The 15214-nt window shown below is 49.2% G+C and overlaps 1 protein-coding gene across 5 annotated transcripts in view; it reads right to left on the bottom strand.

Annotated features, from left to right (window-relative positions):
* Window positions 1-15214, bottom strand: part of LOC117020381 (TBC1 domain family member 22B) — a 65932-nt gene that overhangs the window by 7133 nt on the left and 43585 nt on the right. For 4 of the 5 annotated variants that reach the window (XM_033102827.1, XM_033102825.1, XM_033102826.1 and 1 more), the window contains 3 exons: window positions 15045-15120; window positions 12689-12816; window positions 12313-12408 (listed from right to left, as the gene is read on the bottom strand). In XM_033102827.1, the coding sequence (XP_032958718.1) occupies window positions 12313-12408; window positions 12689-12816; window positions 15045-15120 (300 nt within the window). The remainder of the gene's footprint in view (window positions 1-12312; window positions 12409-12688; window positions 12817-15044; window positions 15121-15214) is intronic. The other variant, XR_004422684.1, reaches the window with a different exon arrangement.

Below are 15214 nucleotides of genomic sequence, written 5' to 3'. Positions count from 1 at the left end.
GAAAGTGTTAGTCACAAACCAGGTGCTTTCATCTAGAGATAAAGAAGATTCCAAATTAATGGAAAGGGGCAATGGCTTTCACAGAAGAAAAGCTGGAAATGGCTGAAATAGTAGGAAAGGGCTCAGGTACCTGCTAAGAATCCACAGATCCCAGAGGAAAAGGAATATGGCAGAGGAATTTGAGCTGTGTGTGTGTGTGTGTGTGTGTGTGTGTGTGTGTGTATGTGAGAGAGAGAGAGAGAGAGAGAATTAGATAAGGGGCCAAGGGAGAAGAAGGGATAGTAGGTAATGGGTAAGGAAAAGGTCTAGGGGAAACTCATCAGAGAATGTTCAATAGATGGAAGAAGTGGAGAGCTAGAGGAAGAATATCAGGAGAATAACCATGATGATGGCAATACATGTATTAAGCACTCACTACATACCAGACAGAGCCCTGGATGCTTCACGGGCGCTTGTAACTCATTTTATCTTCACGTCAGCTCTATGAGATACACATTACCTCCACTGTACAGATGAGGACATTGAAGCACAGAGGTTAAGGAACTTGCCCAGGGTCACAGAATCGTGTGCTGGGCTGGGATTTCTGGAGCTTGTGCTCCAAACCATTATACTATATACAGAGGGCGCCAAAAAACGTATACAGGTTTCAAGAAAGGAAAAAAACTATATAAAATTGTAATACTCAAGGGTGGCCGGATGGCTCAGTTGGTTAGAGTGCAAGCTCTTAACAACAAGATTGCTGGTTCAATTCCCACATGGGATGGTGGGCGGTGCCCTCCTTCCCCCGCACCCCACAACTACAGTGAAAATGGACACTGGACTTGGAGCTGAGCTGCGCCCTCCCCAACTAGACTGAAGGACAACGACTTGGAGCTGATGGGCCCTGGGAAAAACACAGTTACCCAATACAAAAAAAAATTTAAAAAATTGTAATAATATATATCAATAACAAAATACGAATACAAGTCTTGTGTATGCTTTTTTTTGGCACCCCTGGTATATACTGCTTGCATTGGAGTTAGAAGTGGGGCACAATGCAGAAAGAACAAGAAGTCATACAGGAGGCCATTTGAAGGAAATCTGGATGAGTTGCTTAATTTCACTCAGTGATAAGAGTCAAGCACAACCAAAGATAGGATGTATAATAATTGACAGGAAAAGAACTTAAAATGTCACATGAAATATCAACTATTAAAAAACATACTGTAGAATCACTTAGCAATACTGGAACATTTTTTGCAAATGTAAAGTATATTCAAGCATGTCAAAATACTTTCCTAGTCAAGTAACTATTTTAAAACAAATCCCAGGGCCAGCCCGGTGGCTCACGCGGTTAGAGCTCCTTGTTCCTAACTCCAAAGGCTGCAGGTTCGATTCCCACATGGGCCAGTGGGCTCTCAACCTCAAGGTTGCTGGTTCAACTCCTCGAATCTCACAAGGGATGGTGGGCAGCGCCCCCTGCAACTAAGATTGAACAAGCACCTTGAGCTGAGCTGCCTTCCAGATGGCTCACTTGGTTGGAGCCCAGGCTCTCAACCACAAGGTTGCCAGTTCAATTCCTCGAGTCCCGCAAGGGATGGTGGGCTGCACCCCCTGCAACTAGCCACAGCAACTGGATCTGGAGCTGAGCTGCGCCCTCCACAACTAAGACTGAAAGGACAACAACTTGACTTGGAAAAAAGTCCTAAAAGTACACATTGTTCCCCAATAAAGTCCTGTTCCCCTTCCCCAATAAAAATCTTTAAAAACCAAAAACCAAAACAAACAAACAAAAAACCCAAATCCCTCCTGTTTTGAGGATCCATGAGGTAGCAAAACAGTTCCCCTGGTTTCAATACAAATTTTCAAAAAAAATGCCCTTTATGTAAACTTCTTGAGAGCCAAACTTATTCGCTGGTCTCCCAGGCATGCAAGTACCTAGGGCATTTAGCAAGTTTCCCCTCAGAGAAAGCCATGTTGATTCCCTCTCAATGGCTTGTTTGGTTTACGTGTCTAGGAATCATGTCCTTTCTCACACCAGCCTGCTTTCGGCGGGAAACCTTCAGTTCCCAGGGCTCACTCTGAACCCTTCTTCTGGGCAGGATTTAAACCGGCAATTCACTGGCTATCTGTAAAGATGGGGCGCGCGTTTGGGCAACATTCCACACTCTCCCCCTTGAGTTCCTGCAGAAGGGGTGGGTGGATGCCATCTGGTCCAAGGGATGTATTTACACTTAGTTTGTTATTTAGGCCTGGAACGTCCCACGGGCTTAGCACTGTTTCATTTAATGATTCTGATCTGTCTCCTCTCCTACAAAAGATATTTTCAGAGTAGGAATCTCTCTAAGATTTTCTTCCGTAAGATGAAAGCAAAGGATTCTGAGACCAGCTGCTACTCTGGTTTAGAGTCATCAGCTGGTCCCCATGACTTCCTTGCGGTTCCCATTTTATGTCCTAAAAGGAATTGTGACTGCTGGTCCTTGGAGTCCCCTGGAAATCGGCTAAGACACTCGAGGCCTTGTTGGCACCTGCCCCGACATCTCTGGGGGTCCCATGCTCTTCTGGGCTCCCACAGATGCTGCCCCGAGATGACTTCTTAGACTCTAGTGTGACCAGGCATTTATTTGCTCGGGTGCTGTCCTAACTCGGGCACACACTTTTCCTAGACACATTGTTATCGTCAAGTAAGTGTCCAGGTTTCCTGTGGGCTACTTTATTCTGCACAAATTTTCTTCAAAAAAATATTTATTACAAAATGCAAAGTATCAGTGATTCAAGAAAACAAAGCCACGAGCCCTGGCTGGGCTGGGGACTAAAGGCCAGGCCCAGGAGCGGGCCGATAGGCAGTGGTTTGCAACCTCGGGGAGATGGCCGTTCTCAGAGCAGCTGCCACCCCCCCTTTCCCCGTAAGCTGCTCATTCATTGCATTCTCTGAGGCCTGGGTCCCTGCTGGAACTGACCTGGGAGAGCTCCCTCACTATAGAAGGTTTAAGCCCCCTCACTATAGAAATTGTAAGTCTCCTTTTCCCTAGTTTCTTAGCTCCTTAGCCCCTGGTCTTAATCACTCTTCTAATCAGTTTCTAAATCCTAAACTAAGGATTGCTCCTAGCCTAAATCACAGAATGTCTCTCACCCTGCTTAATAACTCCTTAAAAGCCTGTGAGCTATAATCATTGCAGCCCAACATTCCCCCAGACCATTCCAGACCTAACTCTTGGATAAAGATGGCATCCCAGAGACCAAATGGGTTTTAACACTCCTCCAGGCCAGTCCAGACCTAACCCTGGGTGAAATCAAGATAACTGGGCTTCAAGTCATAATCCTGGAGCCAGTGCTTTTAATTTATGAACTAACATCTGTTTCTCCTCATCTAGGGGCCATTGGGATACGAATTATGCTCCAGCGAGGCTTCCAGTTTACCCTGACCAAGGCAGATATGAGACCCCCTCTTCTTTATTTAAGAACAGATAGGGCGAGAGTTTTGTGAATCCCCATTAGGTAGGGACAGCTCTACTCCTCTTCTCGGCTTGAAGCAGATACAGAAGAAGAGACCTCTTGTCCCTCAACTCCCCACAGAGATTTATGGGGATCACGTCTCTCAGGGAAAACAAGGCAGGTAGTTAGAGACAGGTAATGGGGTCTCTGCATTCCTTCACATCCAACACAATTTACGGGGAGCACCGCCTGGAGACCGGACCTCCCAAATTCTTCCCATATCTGCCCTAACCAGTAGCCACTGTGAGGAAACTAAAAGACAATGAATTAGACCGGTCCAGTGCCATAAAGGGCTATAGCGACCTCCATCTCACCCTGGCCGCATTATACCATCATTATATTATCATACATAGGCCCAGGCGTTCATTAATATCATTATAACAGACTGAACTCTGGGAAGGGACATGCGCAGTCTAAGAGGGTGAGATAATGTCCCTTGTCAATCACAGGTGTCAATCAAGCCGTCTGGCTCCCAGAGGGGAACAGCCCATCCCAGAGAAAAAGATAAAACCCTCAGGCTCCCAGGAGCTGCTGCCTCTTGAGCGTTAGCCTTGAGCCCCCCCGCCCCCCTTGAGCCTTGCCTTTGCGAGGGCTGCTGCAAACCCTTTGGAGTGCACTTTTTCTCCTACTAATAACGCCACCTTGAGCCCTGAGCCTTGAGCCGCTTTTCTCGGTGCTCCGCCCGCTAATTCTTTGGAGTGACTATCTGTTCTAATAAACCTTCCTCTCACCGCTTCACCTCTGTGTCTCGTTCAATTCTTTGCTCGAGACGCCAACAACCTGGACACCGTGTTAAGGAGGGCCCATCCTTTGGTAACAGAGTGGCTAAGTTTCCCAGTTCTCCTCTCAGGTTCGACCCCCAGTGTGAGAGCCAAGCCCAGACATCTCCCAGAGAAGGGCCCTCTCTTTGGTAACACAATGTGCATCTTAAAACACTGGGAGAGGGATCACAGACTTAACCTTGATGGGCCTTGACAACCTTCGTGGACAGGCCAATAAGGGGCGCCATGCAGCAGTGCGAATGTGGGCAGAAGGTTTTAGCCACTGTGATCTCGGGCTCATTCCCCTGAACCCGGGCTCACCCACCTGAACCCGGGCTCGCCCCCCTGAACCTGGGCAATTTGGCACAGCAGCTCATATTCTTCTAAAATACACTGAATTTCTGACTTTTGGAGATGTTTTCTTTCTCCCTGCCAGCAGGTCCTCTTGTTTGGTTGTTACGTGGTGGCACACTAACCCAGGGGTCTGCCACACTCACAGAAATCCCCCAGATTTCCTGTCCTGGGTGTGACACGGGGAAGTCTCCCCCAAAGTCTGACGCCCACACCTGCCCCAATGGTGTACTGTACCCTGGGTATCAGGAAGAAGAACATGTTTCCAGGACCTAACTCTGCGGCTTTCCCAGTCCCACTAACGTTCCAGGCTCAGCCTCGGCCCAAGGGCAGAAGCTGGCAAGTGCACTCCTGCTGCTATGATTTGGTTATTTAACAACGGACTGCACATCCCTGGGACTCGGCTGGCTTTTGGGGTGGGACCAAGGCATCCCTCCCCATCCCATCTCCAAAGAGCTGGCGGTGCAGGTCAAGGCCCAGACGTTACAGGGCCAGGCTTCAGGGCTGGCTGTGGATGTGACACAGGAAGGGGGTCCAAGTTTCCCTGCTGTGGAATCCAGCCCCACCTCCCTCCCACGGTCTTCGCCAGCGCTGTCCCCTCACCTCCTGACACTCCAGCCACCCTGCCTTCCCTCTGCCTCCTCCCTTCCCCAGCACCTCAACCTCTCACCCCTGCAGGCCTTTGCTCTGGCTGTTCCTCTGCCGGGAACCCCTTGGGCAGACCTCTGCGTGGCTGGCTGCAGCGGCCTCTCCTCTACCTCCCCATCAGGGAGAAGAACCCAGCGCAGGGCAGGCCCCGGGCAAGTGCTGAGAAGGGCCTGCTCTCCGTGCAGCCTCACATCAGAGCGGGGACAGCTGTCACAGGTGCAGCCCATTTCCCTGGAGTCCCTTTTGCTTCCTTCCTTCTTCCAGGACCTGTAACAGCCTGACAGGCCCCCTTGGGCAGGTACAGGCCTCCTCAGTCTCACAGCTGGGGGAGAGAAGCCCCCACTCCCTCCCCCCGCAGTTCACAACTGCACGTGGAGGCCCCGCTGGTTACGAATTAGGATCTCATGTCCAAGGCCAATGTCAGCCTGTCTGACCACCACTAAAGCTTCCCTTTAACCAGGAGGGTTTCCCACCGTCACCACTCACACCCCAACACACTCAGTGCTGCACAACCCCTTGGACAGCCACCACCTCGCATCTGATGAGTTCTGTGACTTGTCAGCCCTGCATCCTACTGGTTACACTGTTTTCTTCAAGTCTCCCAGCTGCCAATATCAAGATCCTCACTTGGTACCAAGATTTAAGTACCATCATTCACTCTTCAGCCTTCCCCTGTGAGAAAGGAAGCTTTCGTCCATTTCGATTTGGGCAATTTTCACACGGTCAACAGTCTGTGTGGTGGGTAGATTTTAGTGTTGCTGCATTTTCCTCCACCACTTACCCATTTACTTTCCTCCCAACCCTTCAATGGTGGCCTCACGACACACTGAACCATGTGCCCTTTTCCTACCATGCGCTCCCCTGTAGTCTTTTTTTTAACTTTTAAAATGTGATATAACTTGCTTACAGTAACTACACAAATCTTGTGTACAGCTGGATGGCTTGATATATACCAGGGGTGTCAACAAATGTATAAAAGTGGACACTTTGGTTAGCGTTGCTCAAGCAGTAGTTCACCGTCATCAGAAGTGTCTGGACGCTGATGGAAACCACTCTGAGCAGCTCTTGTAAATGCAGAAGTCAAACGTGACTTGTATTCATCTTTTGTTATTGGTATACATTGAGTATTACAATTTTAATAGTTTTCCTTTCTTACAATGTGCATACATTTTTTTGACACCCTCCGTATACACAAAACCACCTGGATCAAGGTGAAGAACACGTCTGGCCCCAGAAGTCTCATGCTCCTCCCCAGTCAACACTCCCCACCAACCACTGACCTCAATCAACCATCAACTAGTTTTGCCTGTTCTTGAACTTCACATAAATGCTTTCCTTCCATCTTATTTCCAAAGTTATCATGACACATCTAAATAATTTTTAGTGGCAAAAAACTAGCTTAGTTAACCAGGGCTCCCTGGAGAAACAGTTGAGTCCAAGACTGGGGCAAAGAAAATACAAGATAAGCCTGGAACATCTTGTGGTGCCAGAAAGAAAATGCTTAAAAATGATGGGGCTGAAAAGGTACCAGAACCAACCTGAAGGTGCACCCCAGGGCCAAAGCTGGGACAACAGGACCAGCAAAATAAATAATGACAATTGGGAAATCCATAAAGTAAAATAAACACCCATGAATGTTACACTGATATAAATAAATATTTGAATAAGAAATGGGAGAGAAGGGACAGCTCTCCCTTAGAGTAGAATGCCAATTAATAAGTATAGAAGAAATGATGAAAATAGAAAATCACCACTAGGCTAACATCACAGTAATGATTGTTACAGGCAAGAACCATAAACAGATGTTAGAGGGTAAAAAAGAACGATGATAAACAGAGTAATTACATAGTATTAAAGTGTCTCCCCAGTAGATACTTATTAATTACCAAGGGGAAAATAGTAACTTTAAAAAAGTGGAGAAGCCTGGTAGACCCACCATGCACCACGTGATCAAGGGCAGCAGTCACGAGACGTGCCAACACCAGGCACCACGTGACAGGACGTCCTGCGAGGGGCACGCCACCTCTGTGGTTTCTTCTCTGAAAGGCATGACCCTCCATTTCATCACGAGAAAATGCCAAACAGCCCTCCATTAAGGGACATTCTATAAAATAACTAACCAGTGCTCTTCAAAACATTTGAAAATGTTGTCACGGAAGACAAGGAAAGATTTGAGGAACTATCCCAGATTCGTACCCTGGTCCAGAAAAAGAACATAAATGGAAAAACCGGTAAAATTCAAATAAGGTCTATAGATTAATAGCATTTTATCAACATGAGCTTCCTGGCGGATTAATTGTCAACGTGAGTTTCCTGGCCGATTAATTGTGGCATGGTGTGTAAGATGTAATATCCACTTGATAAGGGTGGGGAATTCTGTACTATATTTGCAATATTTTTGTAAGTGTAAAATTATTTCAAAATGAAAAGTAAAGAGAGAGAGACACACATACACACAAACCCCTTTAAAAACCTCGTTGCGGTAGAATCCCGCATCCCTGGCCCCTGCTGAGTCTGACCCGCTGCCCGTCGTGGGCAGGTCGTTCTGAGGCCCAGGAGCTCCCTCACGGCTGGGGGACGTGCTTGAGGCTTCAAGACCAAGGCCCAGAGGCCCTCTCTGCTCCGGCCACCTGCACTCGTGCCCAGTAACTTGTGGTCATTAGAGCACCTCCTTCCCACAGACACACGTGTGAGGTTTCCAGCCCCCTGGGAAGGAGAGCACGAAAGGGTGTCAGGATGGCGCAGGGCCTCCTGGCAGTGAGAGGAGAAAAACCCAGAAGCCAGAATGGTGGGAGATCAATGGCAGGACTTCGGAGGATTTCTTTTCCAGTTTCAAAACCACCAATTTTTTGTAAACATTTACTTTGTGAGAAGAAAGCCTGCTAGCAATTGTCAATGACAGGGCAAGAGTGGAGGGGGGCAGGGGAAGTCTTGGGAAGAGGAAGAGGAGGAAGTAGATCCCTGCCTGTGAGAAGCCACTGTGTAAGCATGGATTCCAAGTCTCTACCACTTATTGCCTGGGTGACCTCGGCCTAGTTACGTAATTGTGCTGTGACTCAGTTTCCCCATTTGTAAAATGGGGGTCGTAACTATGACCTCCCTTGTTGGACTGTTCAAGGATTAAATGAATTAACACAGGGAAGCATTTAGAATAGTGCTCGGAATATCAAAAGTGCTAAGAATTAGTTATTATTATATTGAACTTACGAAATTGCCAATATTTGACCATTTTGACCTGTAAAAACAATTTCATACAATGCAACCTATCATTACCATAATTATCCTATCATTCCAGCGCAGGCTACGGGCTAGCATTACCGAGGTCTCCTCTACCACGGGAGGCTTGGCCCAGCTCTGCTGGGGGCTGTCATTTCCAGCAGCCCGTGGCCCAGAGGACCACGGCTTCCTGACATCACAGCGCCCGTGCACAGACATGCCTCCAGTTCCCTTGCTCAGGTTTCAGGAAGGAAGGAAACTGAAGGTGATCCTCCCACTGTCTGTTTTTGGCCCCCTCTCCCAGGCAGCGTGACTCCAGGCAACTGCTGGGCCAGAAGAGGCAAGCGTCTGTCCTTCTGGAGGCTTTCGCCACAGCTGGGCACTGCCCTTTGCCCCTGGCACCCTCTGACACCTCCTGTCCAGCCCCATTTGTTCTCCCAGCTTGGCAGTTTCACCCAGGATGAGTCGAGCATGGTTTGCTCAGGTAAGTAAAAAACCGCCCAGACGGGTTTCTAAAGCTCTGTCTTCACTTGACTGCTTCCCAGACTGAGGAGTATATTGCAGGGAGCAAAACTAATGATAATAAGCTCACTGTTTTGATGGCTATATGCACAGTACATGATGCTAGCCACTTCATGTGTATTAATTTGTACAATTCTCATAATAGCCCTAGGAGGCAGGGATTCTTATGCCCATTTCACAGGTAAGAAGACTGAGGCATAGAGAGCCAATTTACTTCTTAAGGGTGCACACCCAGAAAAGTGGCAGAGCTAGGATTTGACCCCAGGCAGACTGGCCCCAGAGACCGTGGCTTACCACCGCACTATTCTGCATAGTCCGCAACTTTAGGAGGAGGCTCGCTGCTTCCCGACACCCTGCACTGGCTCCCTTGCAGCGGGTTCTTCTTCCCTGCTTTGTAAGGGTGACACATGGCTAGTCTGCTGAAACTGCCACAAATCTAACTTTCATCTCTGCAGCTACTTCACGTGGTTTTCCTTTGAGTCACTGCAGCTTTTAGCCCCAAACTTCTTTCTCCCAGGCTACGCCTGTTTGACTCTCTGGGATACCCGTATTCATTGACAGAGCTTCCTTTGCAGTGATTTAAGGACAGGCGGCCCTTTTCTCTGCAGAGGTCATGGGCCAGTGTCCCACCCTCTCAGACAAGGCTCTTGTGCCTCGTTCCTCACACCTGGGCCACGCTTCTGTCTCCTACAGGACATCTCCTGACTATCCTAACACAGCCAGACACATTTGTTTTCTTTCATTCTTCACAGAATTATAGAACTGTGGGGCTGGGAGAACTTTGCAGATTATCAGTTTCACTGCCCATTCTATTTTGTCTAAAAGAAAGAGGCGAGGCTCCTTTGTCAGGAGGACTAACTGAGGTGCTAGCACAGCAGCCGACAGAAAACCCACTTGTTATTCTGTGGGTTATTGTAAAAAGACCTCAGATCCACCAGATAACCGAATATGCTACCCAGTAAAGGACATTTCTACGTCTAACGCAATTTTAAAGTCACAGACTGTTGTCCTAGGCTGTCAAGACTATAAACTGCTAAAAGCCATTCCAAAAATCACCTCCACACTCCCTGAGTTAATCCGGGAAGCACTGTTATCACACGTGACAAGGCCCTCTGAGCCTGGCTCATGATAACTAAATCACATTCCACGCTCTCCGTATCCTCAACCACATTTATCAAAACTGGTAGCTCCGCCGGCACGCGGCCATTGCAGCCCCATGTGCTCCTTCATCCTAGGACGTCACATACGCTGCTTGTTGGCAGCAGCCGTGGCTCTTCATCAGCTGCCTGCGGCCTTGGCACCACAGCCAGCCTCTACTCACAGAAGCCCACTCTTTCCTTTTTCTTCCAAAGCCCTTACTTGGGCAAGGCAGGTCCTGACTCTCCATCGAGCCGCTGAACAGGCTTCCGCTTTCAGCCACCACCTAACACCCAACACGGAGTGGAACTGCTCAGAGATCACGTGGAGACGCTGCTGCTCTCGAGAACACTTATTAGTTAGAACTTAGAAAAACATGCAGCCTTCTCTGCCTCTCTTGCCCCTGCTTTGAAAAGAAATATATGCCCATTTAAAACAAACAAACAATAGCCCCCCGTTCAGAATGTACCAAGCAGGAAAACAAAAGCCCCCACTGCCCCAGAGACGACGGCCATGAACAACCTCAGGCCTTTCTCTCTGCAGACTAGAGCCTGGCAATCGCTCTCCTCACCCTCCAGTTCCCATCCCCAGGGCTCCTGGAGCACCTGCCTGGCACGCCATCACCTAACAGCTGCTCTCCTTCCGTGTTCTTCACGCCCCAGCCAAGGCTCGCAGGACGCTGCACTCTCACTGCTCCCCTCCGCCTCCTGTGCTCCTCCCACCTCTTCTCCCGGCTCCTTCGTGCAGGCATGTGCCAGGGCTCAGGGCTGGTCCTCATCTCTCCTGTGTCCTCACTCCATTTCTTAGGGGTCTCAGCCACCATCCTGGCTGTAAGGACCATCTAGCCAAAGGCTCCCAACTGACTGTCCAGTCCAGACCTCTCTCTTTCCAACTCCAGAGTCGTAAGACTTACCTGCCTACATCTCCATTTGGATGTCTAATGGCAGTTAAAACTCAACACACTCAAAACTGAACTCCAGCTCTTTCTCCAGAAACCTGCTCCTCCTAAAGCCTTCTCGGAAACTGCAAAGTCATGCTGACTCATCCCTTTCTATCATACTTTACACCCAAGTCATCAGGAATTCCTGTTGCCTCTACTTACATCCGAGATCTGGCCACCTGTCATATTCCACTGCCACCGTCCAGGTCCAAGCCTCCCTCATGCCTCACCTAGAGGACAACGACAGCCTCCTGGGTGGTCTCCTGCTTCCACCCTGCCCACACCTATAGTCCACACAGAAGCCCGAGTGATCCTTTGAAAATGTAAGTCAGGCTGTGTCCCTCGTCTGCTCAAGACCCACTTAGGGATCCCCTTCCACTCAGAGTAAAAGCCACAGTCCTTAAAGTCCTCTACAAAGTCCTCTGTGGTCTGGGTCCCTTGTCACTTCTCTGGCCTCACCTCTTCCTGCTCTTCCCCTGGACCACTCTGCTCCAGGCTGCACGGGGTTCCATCACACTGCTGCTTTACGGCGTTTGCACTGGCTGTCCCCTCTGCCTGGACGTTCTTCCCCCAGACATCCACATGGCTGGCTCCCTCACCTTCCCTAAGCCTTTGCTCAAATGTTACCTTCTCAGTGAGCCTATCCTGACTACTTTATTTGAAATTGCAACCTGTCTTTTCCCTACCATCTAACAATTCCTTTATCCTGCTCTACATTAAAAACATTTTTTTATCACCTTCTAACATTCTTTTAAATGTGCTTTTGTTTATTGTAAGTCTCCTCCCAACCAGTATGGAAGCTCCATGAGAACGGAGACATCGCCTGTTTTACTTTCCAAAATATCCTATGCTGTCATTAATACCGAGCATCTTGCAAGCATCCAACAAAGGCTCGTCCGAGAATGAATTAGGCCTGCCTGCCATTTCTGCAGCCTTTCTGGCACTAAAACCCTCTCAGATTGAAGAGCTCTGGGCCCCAGTGACTGCCTGCCAACTGGGAGTGGCAGCTTCTTCCGAACACCTTTTCTCCTTCTCTCCTCCTAGCCAGGTGCCTGCTGTGGCACCTTCTGCCTGTGTGGCCCCACCAATGGGATACGTCACTCAGCCGCCCCTCCTGTGGCACCTTCTGCCTGTGCGGCCCCACCAATGGGATACGTCACTCAGCCGCCCCTCCTGTGGCACCTTCTGCCTGTGCGGCCCCACCAGTGGGATAAGTCACTCTGCTGCCCATCCCCAGCTCTGGCGGAGCTCCTGCCCACTCACCTGGAAATCCTCCTCATCCAAGATCTCTTTCCTCCACTTGATCAAGAAAGCCGCACACACGTAGAGATGAAAGTGGGAGAAGCCTTCTGGTTCAGACTGGGAAGGCAAAAAAGCAGAGTGAGGGCTCCAAGCCCTGCCAAGGAGCTGGCTCTAGTCCTCTTAGTTCCAATCCTTCTGCAAGGTGGGAAAGCTGCACAGCCCCACTTTCACGGCTGGGCAAACAGAGGCCTGCACAGCAGAGGCTCTGCCCAGGAAGCTGAGGCAAACACAGCATTAGACAGGAGGTGGGGGGACTTCTGAGCAGCCGCACTGCATCGCAGGGCAGGAAATGGGCGCACGGGCAGCCTGGCGTGCAGAGGGCAGGGTCTCTTCATACCTGGTACGTGTCCCACAGGCGGATGGTGCAGCGGAGGGGAAGCTCCCGCATCAGCAGGTTGTTCATCCATCGAAAGGCAAACTGTAGGTATTCGACCTCGTACCTCCGGAAGTGACTGTGTACCTGCTCTGAAACAGGAAGTGTCATTGGCCCTGGGGTCACAACCTAGGGGATCAGGCCTTGAAAAATCACGAGCCAAAAGGGCTGTTTCCTTTTCTTTCCACCTCCTTCCCCCGGGGAAACCAGCCAGAGGGGCAACCCGGCTTCTGGTTGTCCTATATGTTTATCTCACCGCAGCACCACATGGTAACCCCAGCCTGCGCACACAACTACTTTCACATCCCATAGTGAGGTCCCAGGTGCCTTTCTTCCTTCATGGGGCTGCTCTAGCCACAAAGCAGGCGATATAAGGTTCACTACGACTCATCGGAGAAGGAGCCAGACTGGGGGTCACCTTGGCCACCTTCCTGCTGGTGAGGATTTCCTCTTCAGCATCCCTGACAGATGGCAGCCAGCAGGGACTTACGCCTGCCAGTGAGAGGCTCCCCAGCTCCACTCAGGGCCGCCTTGCCCGCGGACGTACTAAGGCATTCACCAGAAAGTGCTTCGCCACAGTCAGCAGACACCAGCTCCCTCCTCACTCCCACACGTTGGTGTTTGGGTGATACTCTAGAACACCCCAAACAAACCTGATCCCTGCTCTACATGACAGCCCTTCAGATAATACTTAACAGGATTTTTTTAAAATCACTATCCTCCTCAATTTCCTAATCTACAAAATGGAGATAATCACTCATACCTTGGAAGGTTTGGGAGAGGATAAAATGAGAAAATAAAAGTGCTTACAACAGCACCTGGCATGTGGGAATTATTCACTACAATTTTTGAAAGAATAACTATTAACAATGATTATTTCTGGGACATAGAATTTAAGGAAAGGGGAGGATTTTTACTTTTTATTTTTGTGAATTGTTTAAACTTTTGTAATAAGTATTACTTATATAATTCAAAGAATAAAGGTATGTACACTCAAAAACCCACTACCCTAGAGAACTACGCCGTTATTTACCAGGTATGTGTGAGGGCAGAAACATCAAGGCTCAGGCAGACAGGGGCAGAAACCACAGCCTCTGGCCTCTAGAACCCGACCGATGACCAGCCCGTCAGCCAGCTCAGCGGCCCTGCTATGGCAGCACGTGCCCTGTACCACGACCCAGGTGAGGGATGCAAGAGACCTAGATGCAGGCCCTGCCATGGGGCTAACAGCTGGGTCAGGGTGATCAGAGGAAAAAAACATCCCACGTATTAAAAAGCAAACCACTGTAAATAAGCAAATGAGCTGGGGAGACTGAAATCCTAAGTCATAAAAGGAAGCTGAAGTGAGGGGAACAAATCAGGGAAGGTTTTCAAGAAACGAGAACCTGGGAAAGGAGAGAGAAAGAAACAAAAGGCAATGCTTGCCTAAAGCAGAATGTCCATGACTGGGAAAAGCAGGAAATAAGATTGACTATTTGGTGTCGTAACTGGTGAAGTTCCAAGAAGCTTTACAACTTAACTGGTGCTAGAGATGCTCCTTAACAGACCTTCCTGTTAGGTTCTATGCGTTCTTCGTGAAACTTAACTGATTTCTCTTCCTGGGGCTCCGTTTCTTCATCAGTCAAGAGCAGGGCTTCCCGAGCTGCCTTTCAGTTCTAACATTCCATTATTCCAAGTCAGAGCCAAAGAATTCCTGGAAGGCTTCTGTTTCTCAAAGACATTCTGCTTCAGGAAGAGCCCCGTCTCATCCCCCCCGGCCCAAACAGGTCACAGAGAGCTCTGGGAAGTCCTGCTTGGGTATCAGCCAGACCTGAGGACCCCGTGTCAAGCCCAAAAGTCCTGAGTTACATCACCTCCTGAAGGACAAGGTCAGACTACAGACTTGATGCTAAAAGCAATGGAGGGCCACCGGAGTTTCAGGGCAGAAGACGGATGTGGCCAGAACAACGCGTTAGAAAGGTGCAGCTGTGTGACAGGAGGTTTGGAAGAGGAAAGAGTATGAGGGAGGCATGGCTGGACCAGAGCAGTGGCTAGGAAAATGGAGAAGAAAGGGTGAGTTTGAGGAGAGATGCTGAAGGAGAACTGATAGAATTTGGTGACAGAAAACTAAGGAGAAAAATGAATTTGCTATAACAGCAAGAGTTCTCACCTCACCTTCCTGTCGAGATCTGGAAGGATGCTTGTGCCACCAAGAGCACAGAGTAAACTGGACAGAGTCATGGCTAGGAAGGGGGCTGAGGAAGGGACCCGCAAGCGTAACTTGCTCACGTCAGAATCATACTGTGCTATTGCTAGAGAATTCCTGTTCCTTGGAACCTACCATCAATCCGACTGACAAGCTCTTCCAGTGCCTTGACCTTCTTCTGGATCCCAGGTTGTGCAAAGGTGTAGTTATCCTGCAAATGACATAGAGCCCAGGATAAGCAGAGACTCCAAACAGTTATGCTACCACCCATCGCGTTCACAGAAACGCGTTTAAAAGCACAAGCT

This window comes from Rhinolophus ferrumequinum, chromosome 3 (assembly GCF_004115265.2).
Source record: "Rhinolophus ferrumequinum isolate MPI-CBG mRhiFer1 chromosome 3, mRhiFer1_v1.p, whole genome shotgun sequence".
NCBI classification, from domain to species: domain Eukaryota; kingdom Metazoa; phylum Chordata; class Mammalia; order Chiroptera; family Rhinolophidae; genus Rhinolophus; species Rhinolophus ferrumequinum.
This window is presented reverse-complemented; position numbering and strand designations above follow the sequence as displayed.